The following is a 25795-nucleotide window of genomic DNA, read 5'->3' as shown; positions in this document are numbered from 1 at the left end:
AGTTCTGGGCTCCCCAGTTCAAGAGGGACAGGGAACTGCTGGAGAGGGTACAGCAGAGGGCTACCAAGATGATGAGGGGACTGGAACACCTCTCTTATGAAGAAAGGCTGAGGGACTTGGGTCTCTTCAGTCTGGAAAAAAGACGGCTGAGGGGGGACCTTATCAATGCTTATAAAATACTTAAAGGGTGGGTGTCAGGAGGATGGGGCCAGGCTCTTTTCAGTGGTGCCCAGTGACAGGACAAGAGGTAACGGGCACAAACTTGAACATAGAAAGTTCCACCTAAACATGAGGAGGAACTTCTTTACTTTGAGGGTGGCAGAGCACTGGAACAGGCTGCCCAGAGAGGTGGTGGAGTCTCCATCTCTGGAGACATTCAAAACCCACCTGGACACTGTTCCTGTGCAATCTGCTCTACGTGACCCTGCTCTGGCAGGGGGGTTGGACTAGATGATCTCCAGAGGTTCCTTCCAACCCTATGATTCTATGATTCTATGATTCTGTGGTTCCCTGTGCTCCAGCCTACACTGAGGACCACTCCTTTTGGATCTTCGCAGGGTAAGTATGTACTGTCATGCCAGAGCAGAATATAGTTTTCCTAATCGTGGAAGAAATGAACTTGTTACACTAGTGTTATTTCAGTGAAGCATGGCCAGCTTCAATGACTCTCATGTCCCGTATAGCTGAACTCATTGGAAGGAAGACCCACACCATCTTTTCTTTTGAAAAGCACCTAGAGATTGATCAACAGCTCCAGGAGTAAAGGCAAATATGTAAAAAGCATTGCCATGCACAAGACAACACTCACATGCCCTTCCAGCATTATCCTTCTCACCCAGAAGCATTGGCTAAACTTTAACTTTGCTGAAACACAGGGTGTGGAAGAGGCTCAGTGATCGTCAGGAGTTACCAGGGAATACAGGGAAAGGGCTGTGTGGCAACTCCTCTCCATCACACATGGAGTGTAACCAATACACAGCAGCATCAAAAGGGCAGGGAACACGGAGGAGCACAATCCTTTTCTGTACCCGACGTGAAAAGACCAGGGAGTCTCCAATGATCGGGGTGTAAGATTTTGTTTAATTTTTTTTTTTTTTTTGGAAATCAGAGGCAGACAGACTTCCTGCAAAGATGCAAAGAGCACCCTTCCAGCCAGCACAAGCAACTAGGTATGTCTACCAAGTTGCCAATTTAATATTATGAAATGCCTCAACAAAAACATGCCCATTTAACCAGCACTAACACAGTCCTGGAGGTTTTACTTTCCATCTCTTTCATGCATGTTTTACATAGTGCCATTTTAGAGAGCCTTCATTACAGCTAACAATTAAATCCAATCAAAGCAGCAATATCCAAACTAAGTTATGTCATCAACTTGAAAAACATAATGGTGCCTGGGAAATAACTGGAATCTTTTGGAATATACATTTTTTAAAATGGTAGTTTTCCTCTGATTGAGACAGTGTTCCTTGACACTCACACACACACAAAAGGATTCTTTTTTTTCTATACAAAAAAATTGACAGAAAGCACCTGAAAGCATTTTCTGTCTGGATTAATTAATAATATATAAATGTCCTCACTTGAGCTTTTCAGTATTAAAAGTTATTAAAAGTAACCTATATGAATCTTTATTTATTTATAATAAAAACCTTATATAGTCCAAAATTTAATTAATTTCAAAGGGTTTGAAAACAATTGCATTTTCTTCAGTAATAGCTCACTAACAAGCTTGAAGCTACCATTAGCAAGACAAATGATTCTCATGTGAATCATCATGAGAAGGGACCCTCAAAGTGTAGAGTTACTGTCAGAAGACCAATTCTAGCTAGTGGTATTTAATAGGACAATAAACTAAAACCAAGCACTCACACTGCATCATGAAATAGATAGAAAAATGCAAAGCACGTAAAAATTTTGCAATGTCTATTCTACACCATCAAAAATTAAAACTGGGTAGTTTCAAAAAATATCATCAGTCATGGTCAATACAGAGCAAAGCATAGTTACTATATCGGCATACCAGAAAATATATTTACATATGCAAAGTGAGAGGGAATATTTTGCAGCTGTCATTTTTTTAAAAAAAACAAACACCACTACTCCTGTGTGGACTTTATCAGAACTCCTTTTCACGAAAATATTGATAGAGAATTCCAACACACAAACAGTAAGTTTAAATGAACTCATTACAGAACACTGCTGTGCAACATTTGTAATACTCTTTTAACATGCATGGAGGTCTCTTACAAAGTACCATTTCTTGTAAAACATGTAATAGATGCACTGGTGACAACTGAAGTATAAACACAATCACTCTGCTAGAAAAGTATATTTTTTTTCTCATTTGAAAATGTAAATTATTTTTTTCCAAAATTGTTTAATAGTAGTATTCTCTTACAAAAAATGAGGTCTTGAACAATTCCAATTCCATCTCTGCTCATTCCGAATTATTTGCATGACATATCTGACATCCTGGCGTTCCCCAACCTTTAATCAAGAGCTCTTAAACTCTAAACCGATTCAGACCATGTTTAAGAAGTATTATGAAAGAATTTCTAGCTTTGCTCTAAGTTTATTAAATATTTAAGTTACTCTCCATGGTCTCAGTACATAATGTGTTTTATTGAGTGTCCCATTTACAATCATTTCTAATAGACGAGATATACCCATCTTAACTCATTATTTGTATCATTAAATTAAAAGTCCTAGTTTTCTTAAAGAAAAGAGTACAGTATTGCTAGTGCAATGAATTATAATTCAGTCTGAAGCAGAACTACACTTCTCATGCTTCAAAAAAAAGTTGAAAAATGTTTACAACTGTCAGAGAACTGTTCAATTAAAGGCTGTTTTAAATTTTATAATGTGAAAGTGTTGTAAGAGTCTCTTTTCTTCCAACAACTCATCAGTGAAAGGCTAACATCCAATCATATCAGTCATTTAAAGAAAATGTGTGCAAAAATAATTTAATTGTAATATTCTAAGAAGCAGTTAACTTTACTAAGATCTCAAACATTGAAATAATGCTTCCTGTTAAAGGGACACCTGCACTAGCCAGTGTTCAAGGGCTTGCATTCAGCTGATTAAACTATAAAATAATGCCCTCCAAAATCTTAAAGAGATTTCCTCATGTTTTTTGTGAAAACAAAGATTATACTGCAAATCTGACAGTCAATCTTTTTTTTTTTTTCTAATCACGCAATTTAATTCTTAACTTTGCTAGGTGGAAGCCACGACATGGGAGAAGGTCTCTTTAATGAGGAAGGACATAAGTATCACTTAATCAGGATGTGAGAATGGAATCTGTACCTATGGGTAAATGACAATGCGTTCTGGGTTGGTTCAGCTCTTGGTTCTGAGTTCTGCGTCACTTCTGGCATCACTCTCTCGTCATCTGTCCCATTAATACTTTCTGGCGTTAAAGGAGACTGAATATCCCCTCCAGCTGATTCCTTAAGTAAAACAAACGACACATTAGAATTACCAAGCAACCTGCTCAGGAAGGCTATGGTGTATATAAGCACTGACATTAATTCTTAAATGAGATACGGACTTTAGGCAGTATTAATGTGAGGCTCACAGATTTCCAGCATCCCTCATGGTCATATTTCATCATGTGAATTTAATTAAGAAGTGTATTACCACAGGATTCACATTATCTTGCACAAAGCACAACTGACCTATGATTTCTTTCCGAGTATCCAGCTTCCTGCTTATTACAGACTTCTCTCTTACCTGATATTATATTCAGCCCTCAGACAGCTACACAACAGGCGACTATTGACACCCAGGATTCTTATCTCTTACTTTATATTCTAACATGGTGAAACAAATAATTCTGATATTTGTTTGAAAATCTAGCTTTCATTTTGTGTATTGACCAAAGTGAACAGTGGAAGGGCCATTGGTGGTGCGTTCACAGTTTCACCTATGAGCTAGCTGTAAAGAAAATTTGTTCAGCACAGTCCTCACAAAACTTTTGTAGACACGTTAGCCTGGCCTAGCTCTTGGCTGGTCATGATATTATCTGGGAAGGCGAATACTCCAGTTATACCCAGGCAGCTACTGCTACGCAACCAGACACCTGAAAAGCTTATTGGCTGTCTTCCTATCAGAAGGCACTGGTGCAGTTTTAATCAGCCTTCATCACGTCAACGCATACATTTATGTTTTGTCCAACAAACACTATTTTCCAATTTCTAGTCACTGAAAAGTACTTCCTTTTTAAAAAACAAAGTACACTCTGTAGCTCACATCCTAAGTTAGAACATTATAGGCTTTTCAGTCCCTGTATGTGGTTTAATTTTAATATTTTCTTTCCCATTATATACTTTTTCAAGCAGTGATTTTTGCAGGAGATAAGCGAATCATATAAGCTAAGTAGCTCATCTCGATTTTAAAATGTCTTAGTAGGCTTTTAGTAATCAAGTGGTAACATTTAACTCTAAGATAGAAGAGTTTCACGCATAGAGTTAAATGGATGTCATGGAGGGGTGTCTATACAGCAGAAGACTGGTTGAATTACAGTATTTCCAAAAGCTAAGCATCTCCTATGGCCACACAGCCTTTTACCATCTGCATGGGGAAGAGATAAAACTGCTAGTTAATGTTATTAAACTGAAGCACAAGCACAGTCTCTGGAAAGCAAGCAGCTCCTCTTCCCAGCTCTTTGACACTGCGGAGAAAGCTGAAGAACAGCAATCTCAGAGGAAATTGCAAAGTGTCTGAAGATGATCATGATCTTACAAGATCAGGGTCTAATTTTGAGCCTCCACTTGCAGCCTTCAACTAGGATAAGACTTTTTGAAAGCCAATACTGAATCTGATCCTATATCTATAAGAAATGTTGCCCTTGACTTTGAGACTTGACCAGATGGAAAAACTCAGTTCTTTGAAAGAAAATAAGATCTGGCTGTTATCATCACCTACCACAAAGCACTCGTCACTTAACCAAAAATATTGTCGTTTAACATTTTCATTACACTTTAAATTATATTAAGCATTTGCAGCACAACAATTGTCAACATTTTGCTTTTATTCTACTGTATTTCTGACATAGTGAGAGACATATCTCACTCTACAATTTGAATTAGTGAGTAATACTGAGTTATATTAAAACATTTTAATGACGACTTCAAGTTCTATTATATTTAGCATTCATCAAGTTATACAATGCACATGCACAAGAGTCTCCATTCTGCATCTTCTTATTAAATTCCTACTGATTAAAAAGCAGAAAATAATTAGTTTACACTGATTTATTACACAAATATAAACTGTTATTTATAATATAAATGTAAATTATTTTATGAATGTAAATTGTTACCTACTTTTGGGAAGAATCCTCTTATTTTATACACATATTATCTTGTGTTAATACTTTAGAAGTCAAAATTAAATCTTGATTTTTACAGAACAATTTTACTGAACTGAAACTGAATTGAAATTAAGCGTCAAAGGAGAGCAGAGTTGGCAAGATAATCAGGCACAGGAATTATTTTATACAAATTATGTGGTTTTGTTTAATATTATCCTCTGATTTGATAAACAGTTTCCACTGCCCTTAAATGAAAGGCATTATGAACCCAAGAGTTTCTCTGTTATTTCCTCCTCTTACCAAACTACACTAGATGTTCTAAAAAACATATACCACATCCCACAAAATCTGTCTTGCTTGTATCTTTAAGCTAAAATTCCTACAACACTATTATTAGATACATAAAGCCAGAGCTTTATTAAAATATTTTAAGTATGAATGCATAAAAATTATTTCAGCAGAAGAAAATTGTGCAAGTTCCATCTAGGCTTATTTTTCAGTAAAGTACTTTCAGAGACATCTAATTTGAATGTAAGTCAAGTGACAAAAAATTAATGCAGACAAACATCACAGTCTAGGTAATACCTAAAGGTTCACTCCCTGCAAATTCATGAGGGGCTGATCATACTAGCATCAGATTCTAGTATGTATTTCTTCCACCAATACAGGTTAATCAGTGCTCTCACACACTCACAACTATCCCTGCCTGGTAAATAATTTATTATGAAGCTGGCTATGAATAAAGCACCAAATACAAATGAAAAAAACCACTTACACAGACCAAAACTAAGTTTGCAAATAATATATTCACATTTTATATTATTTGGAGAGAATAAAAGAATTCTAGAAACATTTTTGTGAGACATTCGTAAATAATGAAGTTTTTATTCCATATCCTTATACCTTCACATATCCACTTCAAATTTTACAGAGTTGGTCAGCTGAAAAAGATTTTCACCCCTCCCTCCTAACTGGAAGAGTGGGTTAACTAAGACCCTATATGGAAAAAAAACAGTGCTTTAATTGAAAGTCTTCCTGTAAACCAATGACATATTTTTAGGCTTGATATTTCCCACTCACGACAGCTACAAATAGATATTTCATACATTTGAGAAGAAAGGATGGTATAAAGACATTATTATATCATATATAGGCTTTTGGAGGATATTGAACTTTAAGTCACTTGCCAGTCCTGGACTTACACATGGACTGAGGATTAATATTTTTCAACGTGACAAGTAAATGTGAGAGTCTGCTATTTAAGAGTTTTTCAGAGACCTGCATTGTCTAAAGGAGCCTTGGGCCTACTAATAAGTATCCAGGACTGGTGCTGACAAGCAGTATAAAAATGACAGTTGCCTACAATATACAAACTAAGCATAATAGAGGGGAATTCATCAAAAGATGCCTTAAATTTCAAAATCTTATAAACAAAATGCATGTACTCACAAAAGAGTCTCTAAAGTAAAACGAGCTGACTTCATAGCACATTGACTTCACCTTTTAATGGTGATTAAATATGGAATAGAAGAAAAGAAGGACTAGGTGATTCTAAAACCATGAACAAACCAAACCAAACCAATTCCGGCTTCGTTTTTTATTAAGTAGTATACTGTTTTCTCATTAAGTATTCCATACACTTCCCTGGCATCGCTGTTCTTCACAGAGCTCTCTTCAGTACTGACTGGCAAAGACATACAGCTGCCCACTACTGATTCATAGAATCATAGAATCATAGAATTGCTGAGGTTGGAAGGGACCTTTAAGATCATCAAGTCCAACCTTTAACCTACCCTGAGAAAAACCACTTCTAAACCATGTCCCTAAGTACCAAATCTACCCTTTTTTTAAACACCTCCAGGGATGATGAATCCACCACCTCCCTGGGCAGCCTATTCCAAAGTTTAATAACCCTTTCAGTGAAAAAATGTTTCCTAATATCCAGTCTAAACCTCCCCTGACATAACTTGAACCCGTTTCCTCTCGTCCTATCACTTGTCACCAGGGAGAAGAGGTCAGCCCCCATCTCTCTACAACCTCCTTTCAGGTAGTTGTAGAGGGTGATAAGGTCTCCCCTCAGCCTCCTTTTCTCCAGGCTAAACAATCCCAGCTCCCTCAGTCGTTCTTCATAAGGTTTGTCCTCCAGACCCCTCACCAGCTTTGTAGCCCTTCTCTGGACACACTCCAGCACCTCAATGTCCCTCTTGTAGCAAGGGGCCCAAAACTGAACGCAGTACTTGAGGTGGGGCCTCACCAGTGCCGAGTACAGGGGGATGATCACTTCCCTAGTCCTGCTGGCCACACTATTCCTGATACAGGCCAGGATGCTGTTCACCTTCTTGGCCACCTGGGCACACTGCTGGCTCATATTCAGCCAGCAGTCGACCAACACCCCCAGGTCCTTTTCTGCCGGGCTGCTTTCCAGCCACTCTGCCCCAATCCTGTAGCACTGCATGGGGTTGTTGTGACCCAAGTGCAGGACCCGGCACTTGGCCTTGTTGAACCTCATACCATTAGCCTCTGCCCATCGATCCAGCCTGTCCAGATCCCTCTGCAGAGTCATCCTACCCTCAAGCAGGCCGACACTCCCACCTAACTTGGTGTCATCTGCAAATTTACTGAGGGTGCATTCGATCCCTTCATCCAGATCATCGATAAAGATATTAAAGAGAACCGGCCCCAGCACCGAGCCCTGGGGGACACCACTTGTGACCGGACACCAACTGGATTTAACTCCATTCACCACCACTCTCTGGGCACGGCCATCCAGCCAGTTTTTTACCCAGCGAAGAGTACACCTGTCCAGGCCATGAGCAGCCAGTTTCTCCAGGAGGATGCTGTGGGAAACAGTGTCAAAAGCTTTGCAAAAATCCAAGTAGATAACATCCACAGCTTTTCCCTCATCCACTAAGTGGGTCACCTTATCATAGAAGGAGATCAGGTTTGATAGGCATGACCTGCCCTTCACAAACCCATGCTGACTGGGCCTGATCACCCTGTTCTCCTGCATGTGCCGTGTAATGGCACTGAGGAGGATCTGTTCCATGACCTTCCCAGGCACCAAGGTCGGACTGACTGGCCTGTAGTTCCCCGGATCCTCCTTCCGGCCCTTCTTGTGGATGGCTGTCACATTTGCTAACCTCCAGTCAGCTGGGACCTCCCTGGTTGTCCAGGACTGCTCATAAATGATGCAAAGTGGCCTGGCGAGCACTTCCGCCAGCTCTTTCAATACCCTTGGGTGGATCCCATCTGGCCCCATAGATTTGTGCACCTCCAGGTGCTGAAGCAGGTCCCTCACCGTTTCCCTTTGGATTACAGGGGCTTCATTCTGCTCCCCATCCCTGTCTTCTAGCTGAGGGGTCTGGGTACTCAGGGAACAACTGGTTCTACTGCTGAAGACTGAGGCAAAGACTGCATTAAGTACTTCAGCCTTTTCCTCATCCTTGGTCACTATGTTACCGGCCCCATCTACTAGAGGACAGAGATAATCCTTAGTCCTCTTCTTATTGCTAATATATTTATAGAAACTTTTTTTGTTGTCCTTGACAACAGAAGCCAGGTTTAGTTCTAGCTGGGCTTTGGCCCTCCTGATTTTTTCCCTACATAGCTTCACTACCTCTTTGTAGTCCTCTTGAGTGGCCTGCCCTTCCTTCCAGAGGCCATAGATCCTCTTTTTTTCCCTAAGTTGCAACACTAGCTCCCTGTTTAGCCAGGCCGGTCTTCTTCCCCGACGGCTTGTCTTCCGGCACATGGGGACAGCCTGCTCCTGCGCCTTTAAGACTTCCTTCTTGAAAATCATCCAGGCTTCCTGGGCTCCTTTGCCCTGGAGGACTGCCTCCCAGGGGACTTTGTCAACCAGGCTCCTGAAAAGCCCAAAGTCCGCCCTCCGGAAGTCCAAGGTAGCAGTTCTGCTGACCCCCCTCCTTGCTTCTCCCAGAACCGAAAACTCTATCATTTCATGGTCACTGTTCCCGAGACAGCCTCCAACCTTCACATCCCCCACAAGACCTTCCCTGTTTACAAACAACAGATCCAGCAGGGCACCTTCCCTAGTTGGCGCTCTCACCAGCTGTGTCAGGAAGTTATCCCCAGTACATTCCAGGAACCTTCTAGACTGTTCCTTCCCTGCTGTATTGTATTCCCAGCAGATGTCCGGCAAATTGAAGTCCCCCACGAGGACAAGAGCTCGCGATCTTGAGACTTCTCCCAGCCGTTTATAGAATATTTCATCTGCCTCCTCATCCTGGTTGGGCGGTCTATAACAGACTCCTACTACGATATCTGCCTTGTTAGCCCTGCCCCTGATTCTTACCCATAAACACTCAACCCCATTATCACCATCATTTAGTTCAAAGCATTCATAACACTCCCTGACATACAGGGCCACACCCCCGCCTCTCCTTGCTTGCCTATCCTTCCTGAAGAGCCTATAGGCATCCATGGCAGCACTAGAGCTATGTGAGTCATCCCACCACGTTTCTGTGATGGCGACTACATCATAATTATCCTGCTGCACAATGGCTTCCAGCTCCTCCTGTTTGTTGCCCATGCTACTGTGCATTGGTGTATAAGCACTTCAGCTGGGCTATTGGTCCTTTCTCCTTTTTACTGGAGGGAGCCAAAATTCTGCCACCCCCAGACTTATTCCTAAGGAGCCTGGTTACGCCCCCTATCTTTTCCAAGTCTAGTGCCAGCATGCTGCTTTCAGGCTTTTTGCTAGCAAGCTTGGATCTATCCCCATCCCCCTTCGAATCTAGTTTAAAGCTCTGTCAATGAGCCCTGCCAACTCCCGCCCTAAAACCCTTTTCCCCCTCTGAGACAGGCTTTTGCCATCTGTTGCCAGCAGGCCTGGTGTCCTGAAAAGCAGCCCATGATCAAAGAATCCGAAGTCCTGCTGATGACACCAGTCTCTGAGACAGGCATTGATCAGCTGGCATTTCCTGTTAATCTCCTCATCAATCTTTGCAACTGTTGGGATAGAAGCAAACACTACTTGTGCTCCTGATCCCCTCACCAGCCGTCCCAGGGCCCTGAAGTCTTTCTTCATTGCCCTCAGGCTTCTTCCCGAAATTTCATCATTGCCTAACTGAAAAATCAATAAAGGGTAGTAGTCAGTAGGCCTAACTAGGGTAGGGAGTTTCCTCTGGACATCCTTAACTTTGGCCCCAGGGAGACAGCAGACTTCCCTACAGACTGGGTCTGGTCTACATATGGGACCTTACACTCCCTTCAGAATCAAGTCCCCTACTACAAGGACCCATCTTTCTTTCATAACTGAGGATGTTGTTATACGAGGCGTAATCCATCTTGGCCTCGGTGACAACTCCAAGTTCAGCAAGCTGTTGTCCTTCTCATCCTCCGGTTCCCTTTGCAGAACATCATATCTGTTCTGCAAGGGCACCTGGGATGGTGTGGGGGTTACCTGGGAGGCACGCCTGCCACGCCGGGCAGGGACTCGTTGCCACTGGCCCCTGTCCTCTGAATCTCCACATTCAGCTGTGCTGCTAGAGGGTGGGGAGTGCTCTGTATGTGGAGCTCTGTCTGCCTGAGGTGCTTCTTTCAGGGAAGGCAGGGTGCGACTCCAGTTGTCTATCTCCTGTTCACACTCAGGATTCCTGTTCCCACTATGGATTCAGATACCATACAGATGATAAAACCATGATGATTTTGCCAAAACCAACCCCTTCCTTGCACTATAGAAATGTTGTGATACGAAAACTTTTCAGGCAATAGCTATTCCTAATAGTATATGAGGGTCTCAGAATCGCAGAAGAAAAAGTTGGATTATTTTAATTTATTTGACTTTTTAAATTTACTCAACACACAATTTGAGAAATTAACAGAGGTCTTAATCTGAAATGACCGGTGTCACAAGAAATATCTGAAGACTGAAGACAGATTCTTGCTTAGAGAAAAAAAAAAGAACTGAGGTTCAGACTCCAGTTCTCCAGTTGGTTGTAAGACTGATGGGGGGAGGGTGCAAACCCCACAATATGCACTATTTGATTCTGTACTTGAACCTAATTAACATTAGTTTAAAAACAAAGAAAAAAATAAAGGGGGGGCAGACCACAGAGTTTTCAGCCTACTGATTCATGCTGCTCAGTGAACTCCAGATCAAAGTGTTGCATTTTCAGTGCATAGGCAAGCCTGTAACAGAAAATAGACCAAGGGTGGCTTGTCACTGTAAGATCCATGGGTTTATGACATGAGCAAAATAATGAATTTTTTAAAGCAGCACCATGAGAAATGTAACACATTCTATGTAAGTTTTACATGCATATTTTCCAGTTTTGGTATGCAGTATCTTCCTACCTATTATTAATTTAATGCAGAATGATATCTGCAAGTCCAAGACAGCAGAGGGACTGACGCTTGTAGCTAACTAACTGAGCTACTGTTATAGAGCTCACTACTCACACACTTTGCATTTCCTGTCAAAGTTTCTTAAAAAAGCCAGGTTCCTACGAAGTCTTGACTGGCCACTGAAAATATCTCTCCTTCCTCTTTTACTCCCTCTCTCTGCAAAGGAAAAGAATAGCTGTAAAATGATTGAGAAAGGCAACACTGGAATCACGTGCCTTGCAGGCTGTCCTGGTTTAAGGTAAAACAACCAACGTTCTGTTCAGTAATTTTACTTTTCAGATAAGCCTCTTCTAACTAACTGAAACTCTCTGAAATTGACAGTACATTGTGCAGAAACTGTTTGCTCTTCGAGTGATAAGACCTATGTTTATAGTGAATACCAAGGAATGGTACGCAGAGAGGCTTTTGCTTATACTTATTGCTATAACAATCAAGGTCAGCTAATTCTGTTATTTGCCCTGTTGGAGGGTCGGAAACAGCAAAGCGTAGAGGGGTCCCACTTGCAGGGAGGAGCGGAAAGGACAGGTGACCCAAAACTGACCAACAGGGGTATTCCATCCCATATGCATCACGCTCAGTATAAAAGCTGAGGGATCAAATGGTCAAGTCTCTTTCTTCAATGGCCGGCGTCTGAGGAGGACTCTGTTCGTTTGCCTTTGATCCCAATGTGTGCATTCCTGACTCCAGATCCAGAATCCAGTTCCCATCTGTCAATGAGTCCAGTCTGGGACTTCCCCAGTGCCTGCCGGTCACATGATCGCCATCCTGGGAGCTTGATATGGTTTTGTATATATTGTATCTATTTCATTATTTTCTTTTTATTTTACTAATATTTTCATTAAAGTATTTTAGTTTCTTCTAAACTCGTAAGTCTCTCTCTCTCTCCCCCTCCTCTCCTTGGAGCGAGAGGTGGGGGAGAGCATCTGTCATCCATTTCAGTGGCCAGTCCAGTCCAAACCATGACAGATTTATTGGCGCCCAACATGGGGCTTGAGCGGGGCTCGACCAAGGCTCTGATAGATTGCTTGAATAGTTAGAATTCCAGGTTGCTAAAAAATTAGAACAGACAGCTCACATCATGTCATTCTTAAACAAAATGCTATATCATGCCTTTAGAGACCTTTGTTTAAAGTTAATTGATGCAACGCTGCTTAACCTGCCAAATGTGTTGCATGGTTTATTTGCTCTTTGTGTTTGTATGCGGTGGTTTAAATGTGCTATTCTGCTGTGGTTTGGGATTCAGATGTAGAATATGATTACTTGGGTAACGGTTCTACCTGCATATCTCGGGCATCACATAATGGATTCTATTACTAATTACACTTTTGGTTTTACCTTGGGAAAGTTTACTTCACCCTTTAATGCTTATGCCAAATTGACACCATCAGAGCTAGGGGATGGAAACCCTTTGGACTGTTTTGAAAATCAATGTTACTTTCATAAAATCATGATTTTGTTGTTGGCTTTCCTGAATGTGTTGCAGGGCTGTTTTTTTATTAAACACAGGTGCAGCAGTGGGTATTGTGTGACATGCACTGCTGCTACTCAAATCCACGAGTCACTATGCAGCGTTGTGGTGGTGCGGTCTCCCCTTTTTCCCTTTTCCTCCCCTGGCTCCTGCTCAAGCCATGGCCATCAGCGGGAGTTGTTATGAGTTGCACTTGAACTGTGGGAGATGGCTGGCAACATAACCAAAACACTGTCTGGAGTGGGGACCTAGGTATCATGTTCCCATGAGAATATGACTATAGGTCAATTATCTTACTCCATAAAAAGTGGACAGCCCAAGAGCCCCTTTGAGCTCTCCTGCACGGCAGCGGGCTGCACGCCAGGATCTCCCCTTGAGTGGGGACGCTCGCTTAAGGTTCTTCTCCTCGAGGTTGAGAGATTCCTTGCTGCAACAGATTCTCGATAAGTGACTGAGAGCATGCTAAACTCTGAAATCTTAGCTAAGTGATATAAAGGATTGATTGCGCATATATAATCCTTTAGACATAAACTGTTGACCAAGTCTGGGACTAGGATTGGATCCAGCCGCACCTCGACTCCTCTCTGAGAAGGAGTTTAGACAGCAAGGGGGTCCTTTCCGAACCTCGTGACTCAACGGGAGGGTCTCCCTGACAGCTCTGTCTGACCCTGTCCTCTAATGCAGTACATAATCAAGTGTACCCTGGCATCGAATCTCGTAAAACACTGTTGCATTCACTACTAACTTTGTTAAATCACTGCTTTATGTTAATAAACATTTCACTTCTCTCTTACAAGTGAAGTTAATCACTCCGCCCGTGACAAGTGTGCACCGGCACAAGCTACTCTACCGACCACACCAGCACAAGCCACTCTGCAGACTGCACTGCCACAATTTATTCCATTGCCTGTACAGTCACAAGCAACTCCACAGACCGTACTGGCAACAAGACACTCCACAGCCTGCACTGGCACAATCCGCTCCACGGCGTGTACTGGCACAAGCCACTTTGCCACCCAAACCAGCACAAGCCACTCCATGTCCTGCACCGGCACAAGTTACTCTACCGACTGCACTGGCACAAGCCACATCGCTGCCCATACTGGCAGAAGCCATTCCATTGCCTGTACTGACATGAGCTATTCCAGCCTCCGCAACAAGCACCATCACTACTCCAGCTGCTTGAACAACTGCTGTTATTCAAACTCCATCAAGTTGCCCTGGTGTCCAGGAAGCAGAAAAGGAGGTCAGTTCGTTCCCCTGCTCCTTATGACGAAGACCAGCTCGAGCCAGAGAGCACGGGAGAGAGTTCTTCTGATGAAGATCAAAGAGAGGGTCCTTCTAAAGCAGATAAAGGAAAGGGTCCTTCTAAAGCAGATCAGGGATAGGGTCCTTCTCAGGAAGCATCAATGCAGAAGGAAGACTCAGATGCAGAGATAATCGTTAAATCCTTCTCTATTGAGGACTTGCAAAATATGAGAAAGGACTTTAGCCGTCGTGAAGGTGAGACGCTTATCTTCTGGTTGCTCTGATGCTGGGATGCTGGGGCCAATACCATAGACTTAGAAGGTAGAGAAGCCAGGCAGTTGGGAAACCTGGCCAGAGATGAAGGTATTGATAAAGCGATTGGGAGAAAAACAAACACACTCACTCTGGAGGCGACTGGTATAAGCCGTAAAGGGCAGGTATCCCTTTAAGGATGATATCAAATGCCATCCAAGCAGATGGACCAGCATGGAAAAAGGTATTAAATACCTGAGAGAACTGTCTGTGTGAGAGGTGATTTATGGTGACTGGTGAGTGAATGTAGATCCTGATGAAATCCCATGCAAAATGACCTATGCTGAGGAAGTTTGTGCAGAGTGCACCACCAACGTATTCCCACACACTGTCAACAACGGTCTGGGGAGAATCTGATGCTGACACACCAACTGTAAATGAAGCGGCTAACAGAGTACGACAGTATGAATTCTCTCTTGTCCCCTCACTGTGGCAGCCGTGGAAAAAGTGGCTGTGAAAACCGAGAAAATGGCTAAGAAAAATGAGAAGCTGTTTCATAATCTGTTTGATAAACTGTCCGGGATGAAGGAAAGAGCCCACTCTTCCCCTACATGGACCCACATTGCAGCTGTTAGGAAAAGACACCCTCCTACGAGACAGACTCAAGAGAAACAGGACCTGATGCGAGATATCCTGTGGTTTTGCCTCCGTGACTATGGAGAGGACATGAGGAAGTGTGATGGACAACCTACCTCAGGCCTACAGGCACAAGTACTTGAGCTGCAAGATAAAACAGATAGAAGAAAGAATGTTTCCAGGAGGATGGCTGCTCCAGTCCACGGTAAGTGGTTCTCTGGTCAAGGTAGGAATTCATCTGCTAATTGTAGATGTTCTCAAGATTAGAAGGGCCCTGCCTCCACCCAGTAGGAGGAGACGGAAAAACGAATTTATTGGACTGTGTGGATTTGATGGCCTGGCACATTAGAGTCACAAAAGTATAAAGCCCTTGCGGACACTGGTGCACAGTGTACCCTATTGCCATCGAATCATAAAGGGGCAGAATCTGTGACTATTTCTGGAGTGATGGGGGTGTGTGTAAGGGACAATAGAGGATGGTCCAAGTGAGACATGATGGAAAATTACTAGTTGAACCAAACCCAGTATACGTGCTGAGAAAAAGGACCTCAGTACTTTTTTTCTCTGTAACAAGGCTTCACAATAAAGCAGAGTTAACCTTTTTTTTTCCCCTTTGTGTGGGCTCTGGTTTGTACATTGGAATCTCTACAAAAAAGAACCCGTTACAGGGGGGTGGGTCTCAAGAACTGTCTGTATTGGAGGCTGAAGTGACCCTAACTGGGAAGGAGTGGCAAAAGAAACCCATTGTGACTGGCCCAGAGGCTCCGTACATCCTTGGTATAGACTACCTAAGGAGAGGATATTTCAAAGACCTGAAAGGGTATCAGTGGGCTCTTGGTATAGCAGCTGTAGAGACTGAGGACATTACACAGCTATCTACCATGAAACTTCCGGTCATCAAGGAAGGGATGCAACATATCAATGGGCCCATGACTGAGGGGTGGATTTAACCATGGACGCTATTGCGCAGGTTATCCACGATTGTGAAACATGCACTGGAATCAAGCAAGCTAAAAGGTTAAAACCTTTGTGGTATGGGGGACGATGGCTGAAATATAAGTATGGGGAGGCTTGGCAAATTGACTACATCACACTCCTTCAGACCCTGCAGGGTCAGTGCTGTGTTCTTACAGTAGTGGAAGGAAGTACCGGGTGGTTGGAAACCTATGCCATACCCTGTGCCACTGCCCGGAATACCATCCTAGGCCTTGAAAAGCAAGTCTTGTGGCGACATGGCACTCCAGAAAGAATTGAGTCAGACAATGGGACTCATTTCAAAAACAGTCTTATAAGTACTTGGGCAAAAGAAGATGGCATTGAGTGGGTATATCATATCCCCTATCATGCACCAGTGTCTGAGAAAACTGAGTGATACAATGGACTATTAACAACTACCCTGAAAGCAATAGGGGGTGGAGCTTTTAAAAATTGAGACAAGCATTTATTGTAAGCTACCTGGTTAGTTAACGCCAGGGGATCCGTCAGTCGAGCTGGTCCTGCTCAGTCAGACCTTTTACATACAGTAGAAGGGGATAAAGTCCCTGTGGTGCATGAAAGGAATATGTTGGGAAAAACTGTTTGGGTCTTTCCTACTTCAGGCAAAGCAAACCCATTTGTGGGACTGTGTTTGCTCAAGGACCTGGTGGGTGATACTGGAGAACAGAGAAGTTCAATGTGTAATTAGGTAAAACAGAAGCAATTTTCTGTTCAGTAATATTACTTTGCAGCTAAGCCTCTTGTAACTAACTGAACTCTCTGAAATTATCAGCATATTGTGCAGACACCGTTCGCTCACACAGAGATAAGACCTGATTGTTTCTAATTTATGCCAAGGAATGGTATGCAGAGAGGCTCTTGCTTATACTTATTGCTATAACAACCAAGGTCAGCTAACTTTGTTATTTGCCCTGTTGAAGGGTCGGAAGCAGAAAAGCGTAGATGCATCACACCTGTGGGGAGGAGCGGACAGGACAGGTGACCCAAAACTGACCAACAAGGGTATTCCATCCCATCTGCCTCATGCTCTGTATAAAAGCTGAGGGATCAAAGGGTCATCTCTCTTTCTTCAATGGCCGGCTTCCAAGGAGGACTCCATTCGTCTGCTTTGATCCTGATCTGTGCATTCCTGACTCCAGATCCAGAATCCAGATCCTGTCCATTGCTGAGTCCAGTCTGGGACTTGCCCAGTCATCCTGAGAGCTCGATATGTTTTTGTATATGTTGCATATATTTCCTTATTTCCTTCTTATTTTATTATTAATATTTCATTAAAGTAGTTTAGTTTTCCTAAACTCATAAGTCTCTTTTTCTCTCTCCTTGGAGAGAGAGGGGGGGGACACCATCTGTCATTCAAAAAAAAAAAAAAAGACTCAGCTGCATTAATGGTACTCAGCTCAGGAATCCCTGCTCTTGTGTTAAAGTTGCTTCATCCTCCAAGAGAAGGAATTAATTTTGCCTTCACTATTGCTTAAAACAAAGCAAATAGCTACACACAGAATCAGAAACACTTGAGGGGTGGGGCATAAAAGCCTCATGCAATTTCTTTTTTCAAAGCAAATTCAAAGTATCCATTTTCAAGTAAATTAATTTTAGGCATGACTAATGTAAATATGACTATATTAATTTCTCTTCCTCTTAGTCCTATATTAACCCAGTTCATGTTTTGAGATGTGTTTTATAAGCTCTTCTTTTACAACATGGCAAACCACAATAAAACTCCAGAACCCATGTGCGAATCTGTCATCTTCCTTCAACACATTTCCCAAGTGAATACTACAACAGGAGGAAATAAGTAAAAATAGTTTGCTCTTTTAACTTCAGTTTTTCTTGTAATGATTCTTTTATAGAAGTCCTTTACGGTGCATCGTCTGAAGTTTCATAGATACAACAAGAAAAAACACAAAAGGTCTTTACTATAGATTTACTTACATAACTGCTCACCATCTTTACTCATAACATATTTTCTGGGGAAAGCTCAAAGAAAGGGATGGGAATAAACAAAAGGCCAATTTTTATATTAAAGCAAGCCCCTTTGACACTTCTGCATTGTATACTAATGCATTCTTAGACTCTTTGACACTTCTAGTTGACTGCTGAGAGGATTCAGGGAAACTGTGAAGTACCCTGTTCATTTTTAATACAGCATGTGTGTAAGATACAGTAAGTAGCACAGACTATGAAGTACTAAGCTTGAATCAGGGAATAAGACTCACTTGAGAGGGTGTACTTGTTAGCTCCATCTTTTCTTGGGATTTTTCCTTTGCTAGTCGCGCAGCTTCTTTGAATTCCTGAAATTTTTCTGCAAACTGAAGGTACGTATGTTTAAAAAAAAAAGAAAAAGAGAAAGATTAGGCGTGCAGTAGTTGTATTACATGCAAAACAGAATGCTGTACTTAATATTTTTCAAAGTAGAATTTTAAAATTTTTCACCTTATTAGATACTCATTTAAAAGAGTTACACAGTGACATACCTTTCATACATAATGTACTCTGTTTATATGACAGTAAAATTATGATGCGACAAAGTTTAATTGATAGTGTTAAAAAACCCACCTCATATATGGTTAATAATAGTGATAAGTTGCCTTGCACAGCTGCTTTCAGGTTCAGGTTTTACTGTCTTCCTGACAACGAATTAAGTCTACTGTGGTCACTATTAGCCTTCAATGGGCTTCATTCTTTCATGACTGAAACAATACTAATTTCTTCCCAAATTTTAACAGCATTTATAATTTCAGTATCTAATTAGGAAAGCAGCAGTGGGAATACTGAGTCAAGTTCATTTCTTGATTGTTCATTGACATCAATCAAGTTAAAGAACAAATTAATTGAACTAAACACTCACATATACTGAACATGAAAGAATTTCACATTGAACTGCCATATGAAGCTTGATTTCTCTGCTACACATACCTCTTCCAGAAAATAGCTAAAGCAGCAATTTAGAAATGCATGCACTCTTAAACTTGATAGATTAAATCAATTTATTAAAAATAGGGCCTAGATTCTCTGGCTAGAGAAAAATTGTAGCTTGACACTACGCTAATTGCTATAGTAGCCAAGCATTTGTTTTTGTGTGCTACTGCTTTTATACAGAACATGACCTTATTATGATCAGTTTAAGACTGAAATGATTTTGTAAAAACATTGGAAACTTCACCAACAGCTTCTAAATCTCTCCAGCAGCAGCATACAAAGAAATTGTTTTGCACTGCATGTATTTAGAAGGGATGAAGGCTACCTTTGTGTGACACAATTTCCTTAACTATTTCACTTGCTATGCAAGATTTAAAAAACCTTATTGTCTTTAAAATACTTCTCCTGATAGTCTATTAGTACTTGAGGAAGTATCATTTCTCTGCACTGGTATCCTATATTTCAGCTGTCAGGTTATTTAAAAACATATGTTTCCTGAATATAGAAGGAGAAAAAATATACCATCCTGAAACTCTAATTCAACATCATCAGTATCAGAACAGATAATACAATTGGCAACAGATCACCAGAACTGGATGATACTCATTTAAGAGTTGTAGATAGACCTCAAAATCTGATGGGCAACCTATTATTTAAAACAGCTTTAGGACCAGAGGATTGCTGAGAAAACGTAATGCTGAGGTTTAGAACGGCTGAAGACATGCAAGGCAGTAAATACGATCTTCTGTATCACAGTGGTAGAAACTGTAAAAATATATATATAATGAATAGACAGAAAAACAGATAACATTCTAAGAAAAAGCCAACTAGGCTGACATAGGGAAAATTTTCACAAATTTACTATAATTCCTTGAGGCAGCCAGGTGATAGATAAAAGCAAGCTCTTGATAAAATTCCTAAATAACAAAGATGAGATCTTGTGGTATGAAAGGAAGGGTTCTCTGGAGGATTAATAATTCAAGGAAAAGATGGAAAAATTGTGGAGGGAGACTGCAAGAGGATCTCACAAGTAGCTGTGATGGTCCTTTTGTCATTTAGCATACTCTTAAGTTATTTGTAATAAATCAGGCCAATTAATTCAAAGGGATAAAACAGACAGCAATCCTGACAAGAAATATTTCTTCCCATATAGGAGGATACTATCAAAAGCACAGATTTATATTCTGTTTGAAAATTAGCCTCATTTTTCTCTGAATATCATAGGACATTTTGTTCTCCCTACTAAAGCAGCAAGAGGGACTGCGCTAGGAAATCCTGATCCTGTAAAAGGAATATTCTTCAACATAGAAATCATCTTTTAGGTATTACTGACTTCCACCTGACTCCTGATGGAACAATCTTGCAGTAAATTTGTGGTCTGACATATTGAGAAAAGGTCTAATGAAGATAAACAAATGTTTAATTAATTTTCTTCTATACTGTTTGCATGTGAAGTTGATAAGAGTGCCTGTCCTGGTTCCAGCAGGGATACTGTTAATTTTCACAAGAAGTTAGGATGGGACACAGCCAGGATGGCTGATCCAAGCTGGCCAAGGGGATATTCGATACCACATGACGTCATGCTCAGTATATAGCTGGGGGAGCTAGCCAGGGAGCAGGAATCACTGCTCGGGAACAGGATAGACATTTTGTGTTCTGGTTGTTGAGCGGTTACATTGTGCAGTAATTGTTTTTGTATATTCTTTTGTCAGTATTATTGCTGTTGTTTTCTCTCTTCCTTTCCTGTTCTGTTAAACTGCCTTTATCCCAATCCACAAGTTTTGCCTTTTTCTTCTGATTCTCTTCCCCATTCCACTGAGAGGGGAGGGGAGGGGTGAGCGAATGGCCGCATGGTTATTTGTTGCCGTCTGAGGCTAAACCACAACAGTCCTTTTTGGCATCCAACGCGGGGCTCGAAGGGTTGAGATAATGACAGATCTGACCAGAGTGTGTTAAAACAAATTTGTTATATGCATTTGTTATATTAGCTAAATACCTGCTGGTCACAATGTTGCTTTGTTTGTCCACGTAGTTGTGTTATGTAAATTCTTATATGCACTACGTATTCCCCATGGTGATTTTTAACATGTCTGGGAGAGGGATTAGGTTTATCATTTTGCTGTCCTGTGTAATAGGGACTTATGATAGCATCACTGTTCATGAGGTTAAGTTGGTATGTGTATGCAGCATTCCTGTCATGCCTGTACCTTGGGCGCCATCTCTTGGAATTTACTAATAATCGCACCCAATTTATGGGGAAAACGGGGGGGGGGCACTTTCCCCTGCTCTTTCGCCTCCCTTTTCTCCTTGGGGCCAGGTACAACAGCTTTAGAGCTTCTTCCTGTTGCTATGTCTCCTGAATGTGTTTCAGGTCTTGTTTAGGGTTAAACAATGATTTAAGAATATACCACCCAGAGATCTGCCCTGAGGCTGTATAGTCATGGGTGGCATGGCATGTGGAAGAATATGGGCAGGTATCTAGAGAACTTCTCACCTCCAATGGTTTGGAACTTCACTCCCGAACAACTACGGGACCTGATGAAGTGATAGAATATTTGAAAAGAAAATGCTGTGGCTATTCCAGAGAGGCACAACTGACTGCGCTGTGCTGGGCCCTGGACAGTATCTACCAAACACTGCTCAATATTATGCAGCACCCTCAGGGGAAAGAGACGTAAAACAGACTGACAGGCACTGCAGCTACTCCAACCCCCGTGACAAGCACTGCAGCTACTCCAACCCCCGCGACAGGCTGGCTACTGCAACCCCAGTGTAAGGCTGAACCAGAAAACCAATCCATGCTGGTATCAGTCGCCCCTATACAGAAGAATACACTGAGAAATCAGTTTGCTTAGTAAGGGATGATGATGAACCAGGGTCATCACGAGGACAAGAGGAAGAGGCAGAACCAGAGATAATCACTTCATCGCTATCCCTGAGTGAGCTGCAGGATATGCAAAAAGATTTCAGGCAACTTCCAGGTGAGCTCATTGTCACCTGGCTGCTCCAGTGCTGGGATAACGGGGACAGTAGCCTGGAATTAGAGGGTAGGGAAGCCAAACAGCTGGGATCCCTGTCTAGGGAAGGGGGCATTGACAAGGCGATTGGGAAGAAGACCCAAGCCCTCAGCCTCTGGAGGCGACTCCTGTCAGGCATGAGGGAAAGGTACTCCTTCAGTGAAGATGTTGTATGTCATCCAGGCAAGTGGACCACCATGGAAAGAGGTATCCAGTACCTGAGGGAATTAGCCATGCGGGACATGGCTTATTATGACCCAGACATCGCACAGTTACTCACAGATCCTGATGAAGTCCAATGCACACTGCTCATGTGGCGGAAGTTTGTATGGAGCACTCCATTGTCATATGCAAGCTCATTGGCAGTGATGGAATGGAAAGGCGAAGAGGGATCAACAGTTGATGAGGTGTCTGGCCAGCTCTGGAAATACAAAGAAAGTCTCTCTTCCTCCCTCATCTTGGCTGTGGAGATACTGCCAGACATGATAGCTGAGAAACTGTCCTGGGAGTTCCAGCAATTCAAAAAGGATAGGTCCTACTCCCCACCTGTACAAACCAGTATCTCAGCTACTAGGAGTAAGTGTTTCTCCACTCAAGAGAGAGGATATAGAGGGTACACACCACGAGGCACCCTGTGGTTCTACCTGCATGACCACGGAGAGGACATGAGGAAGTGGGATGGACAACCTACCTTGACCCTAAAGGCACGAGTACAGGAGTTCCAAGGAAGGACAATCACAAAAGGGATGTCCTTCCTCCAGGAAAAGTGCCAGCCCAGTTTCCAGTGGGCAGTTCCCCAGACAGAGTAGAAGGCCTGATCTTACTTCTGACCCTCTTGAAGGGACTTTTAAGTCATTTTTGCAAGGAGTAATCCCTTTTTGAGAAAGGGAAGAAAATAGTCCAAATCCTTGAGAGATGGTTTTGCCATAAAACAAAGTAAGGTCAAGGGACCTGCACAGGAGATCCAGTTTTTAGGAATAAAATGGCAAGATGGACGCCGTCAGATCCCAATGGATGTGATCAACAAAATAGCAGCTTTCTCTCCACCAACTAGTAAAAAGGAAACACAAGCTTTCTTAAGCATTGTGGGTTTCTGGAGGATGCATATTCCAAATTACAGTCTGATTGTAAGCCCTCTATATCAAGTCACACGGAAGAAGAATGATTTTAAATGGGGCCTTGAGCAATGACAAGCCTTCGAACAAATTAAACGAGAAAAAGTTCATGCAGTGGCCCTGGGGCCAGTCTGGGCAGGACAAGACATTAAAAATGCGCTCTATACTGCATCTGGGGAGAATGTCTCTACCTGGAGCCTCTGGCAGAGAGCACCAGGGGAGACTCGAGGTCGACCCCCAGGGTTTTCGAGTCGAGGATACAGAGGATCCGAGGCCAGCTATACTCCAACTGAGAAAGAGATATTGGCAGCATATGAAGGGGTTCGAGCTGCTTCGGAAGTGATTGGTACAGAAGCACAGCTCCTCTTAGCACCTCGACTGCCGGTGCTGGGCTGGATGTTCAAAGAAAGGGTCCCCACCACACATCAGGCAACTGATGCTACGTGGAGTAAGTGGGTCTCACTGATCACACAGTGGGCTCAAACAGGAAACCCCAGTTGCCCAGGAATCTTGGAAGTGATCATGGACTGGCCAGAAGGCAAAGATTTTGAAATATCACCAGAGGAGGCGGTGACACATGCTGAAGAGGCCCCACTGTATAATAAACTACCAGAAAATGAGAAGAAATATGCCCTGTTCACTGATGGGTCCTGTTGCATTGTGGGAAAGCATCGGAGGTGGAAGGCTGCTACATGGAGACCTATACGACAAGGTGCTGAAATTGCTGAAGGACAAGGTGAATTGAGCCAGTTTGCAGAGGTGAAAGCCATTCAGCTAGCCTTAGACATTGCGTGTCAAGAAAAGGGGCCAGTGCTCTATCTCTATACTGACTCATGGTCAAATGGTGGCAAGAAATTGGGCAAGGGACACAGGAGACCTGCATGGCTGAGCAGGGAGCTTCTGAAAAAGCTCAAGTGGAAGAAGGACGTTTACAGCACGTGGAAGAAGGGACTGACCACTTGGAAGATTGCAAGAATGCTGTCAGAGTAAGCAGGGATGAAACGAGGAAAGCCAAGGCCTCCTTGGAATTAAACCTGGCAAGGGAGGTCAAGCTCAACAGGAAGGGTTTCTTCAAGTATATTGGAAGCAAAAGGAAAACTAGAGAAGTTGTGGGCCCACTGTTGCATGAGACAGGAGCCATGGTGACAGAAGATGCGGAGAAGGCGGAGTTACTGAATGCTGCCTTTGCTTCGGTCGTTACTGCTCAGGCCAGCCCTCAGGAGTCCCAGACTTTGGAGGAAACAGAGAAAGTCTGGATGAAGGAAGACTTCCCCTTGGTTGAGGAGGATCAAGTGAGAGACCAATTAAGTCAACTGGATATCCACAAGTCCATGGGTCCCGATGGGATGCACCCGAGAGTGCTGAGGGAGCTGGCAGAAGTCATTGCTGAGCCAATCTCCATCATCTTTGAAAGGTCCTGGAGAACAGGCGAGGTGCCTGAGGACTGGAGGAAAGTCAATGTCACTCTGGTCTTCAAAAAGGGGAAGAAGGAGGAGCCGGGGAACTACAGGCCGGTCAGCCTCACCTCCATCCCTGGAAAGATGATGGAACAGCTCATTCTGGGCGTCATCTCAAGGCAAGTGGAGGAAAAGAAAGCTATCAGGAGTACTCAACATGGATTCACCAAGGGGAAATCATGTCTGACTAATCTGCTAGCCTTCTATGATGGCATGACTGGATGGAGAGATGAGGGGAGGGCAGTGGATGTTGTCTACCTTGACTTCAGCAAGGCTTTCGACACAGTCTCCCACAGCATCCTCATAGGGAAGCTTAGGAAGAGTGGGCTTGATGAATGGACAGTGGGGTGGATTGAAAACTGGCTGAAAGAGAGAGCTCAGAGGGTCGTGATTAGGGGCACAGAGGCTAGTTGGAGGTCAGTGAGGAGTGGTGTCCCCCAGGGGTCAGTACTGGGCCCAGTCCTCTTCAATATATTCATCAGTGACCTGGATGAAGGGATAGAGGGCACCCTCAGCAAGTTTGCTGATGACACAAAACTGGGAGGGGTGGCTGTCACACCAGAAGGCTGTGCCACCATACAGAGAGACCTGGACAGGATGGAGAGTTGGGCAGGGGGAAAACTTTATGCAATTCAATAAGGGCAAGTGTAGGGTGCTGCACCTGGGGAGGAATAACCCCCTGCACCAGTACAGGTTGGGGGCTGACCTGCTGGAGAGCAGCTTGGTGGAAAGAGACCTGGGAGTCCTGGTGGACAACAGGATGACCAGGAGCCAGCAATGTGCCCTTGTGGCCAAGAAGGCCAATGGCATCCTGGGCTGCATCAAGAAGAGTGTGGCCAGCAGGTCGAGGGAGGTCATCCTCCCCCTCTACTCTGCCTTGGTCAGGCCGCATCTGAAGTCCAGTTCTGGGCACCCCGGTTCAAGAGGGACAGGGAACTGCTGGAGAGGGTACAGCAAAGGGCTATGAAGGTGATTAGGAGACTGGAACACCTCTCTTATGAAGA

The 25795-nt window shown here is 43.0% G+C and overlaps 1 protein-coding gene across 1 annotated transcript in view; it reads right to left on the bottom strand.

Moving 5' to 3' along the window:
• Positions 1-25795, bottom strand: part of LOC128901977 (homer protein homolog 1-like) — a 104207-nt gene that overhangs the window by 45261 nt on the left and 33151 nt on the right. Inside the window, exons 3-4 of the mRNA XM_054184197.1 lie at positions 18500-18592; positions 3310-3452 (exon numbers count right to left, since the gene is read on the bottom strand). Of these exons, the coding sequence (XP_054040172.1) occupies positions 3310-3452; positions 18500-18592 (236 nt within the window). The remainder of the gene's footprint in view (positions 1-3309; positions 3453-18499; positions 18593-25795) is intronic.

This window comes from Rissa tridactyla, chromosome W (genome assembly GCF_028500815.1).
Source record: "Rissa tridactyla isolate bRisTri1 chromosome W, bRisTri1.patW.cur.20221130, whole genome shotgun sequence".
Taxonomy (NCBI): Eukaryota; Metazoa; Chordata; class Aves; order Charadriiformes; family Laridae; genus Rissa; species Rissa tridactyla.
The sequence above is the reverse complement of the archived record's forward strand: the minus strand, read 5'-3'. Positions and strand labels throughout refer to the sequence as shown.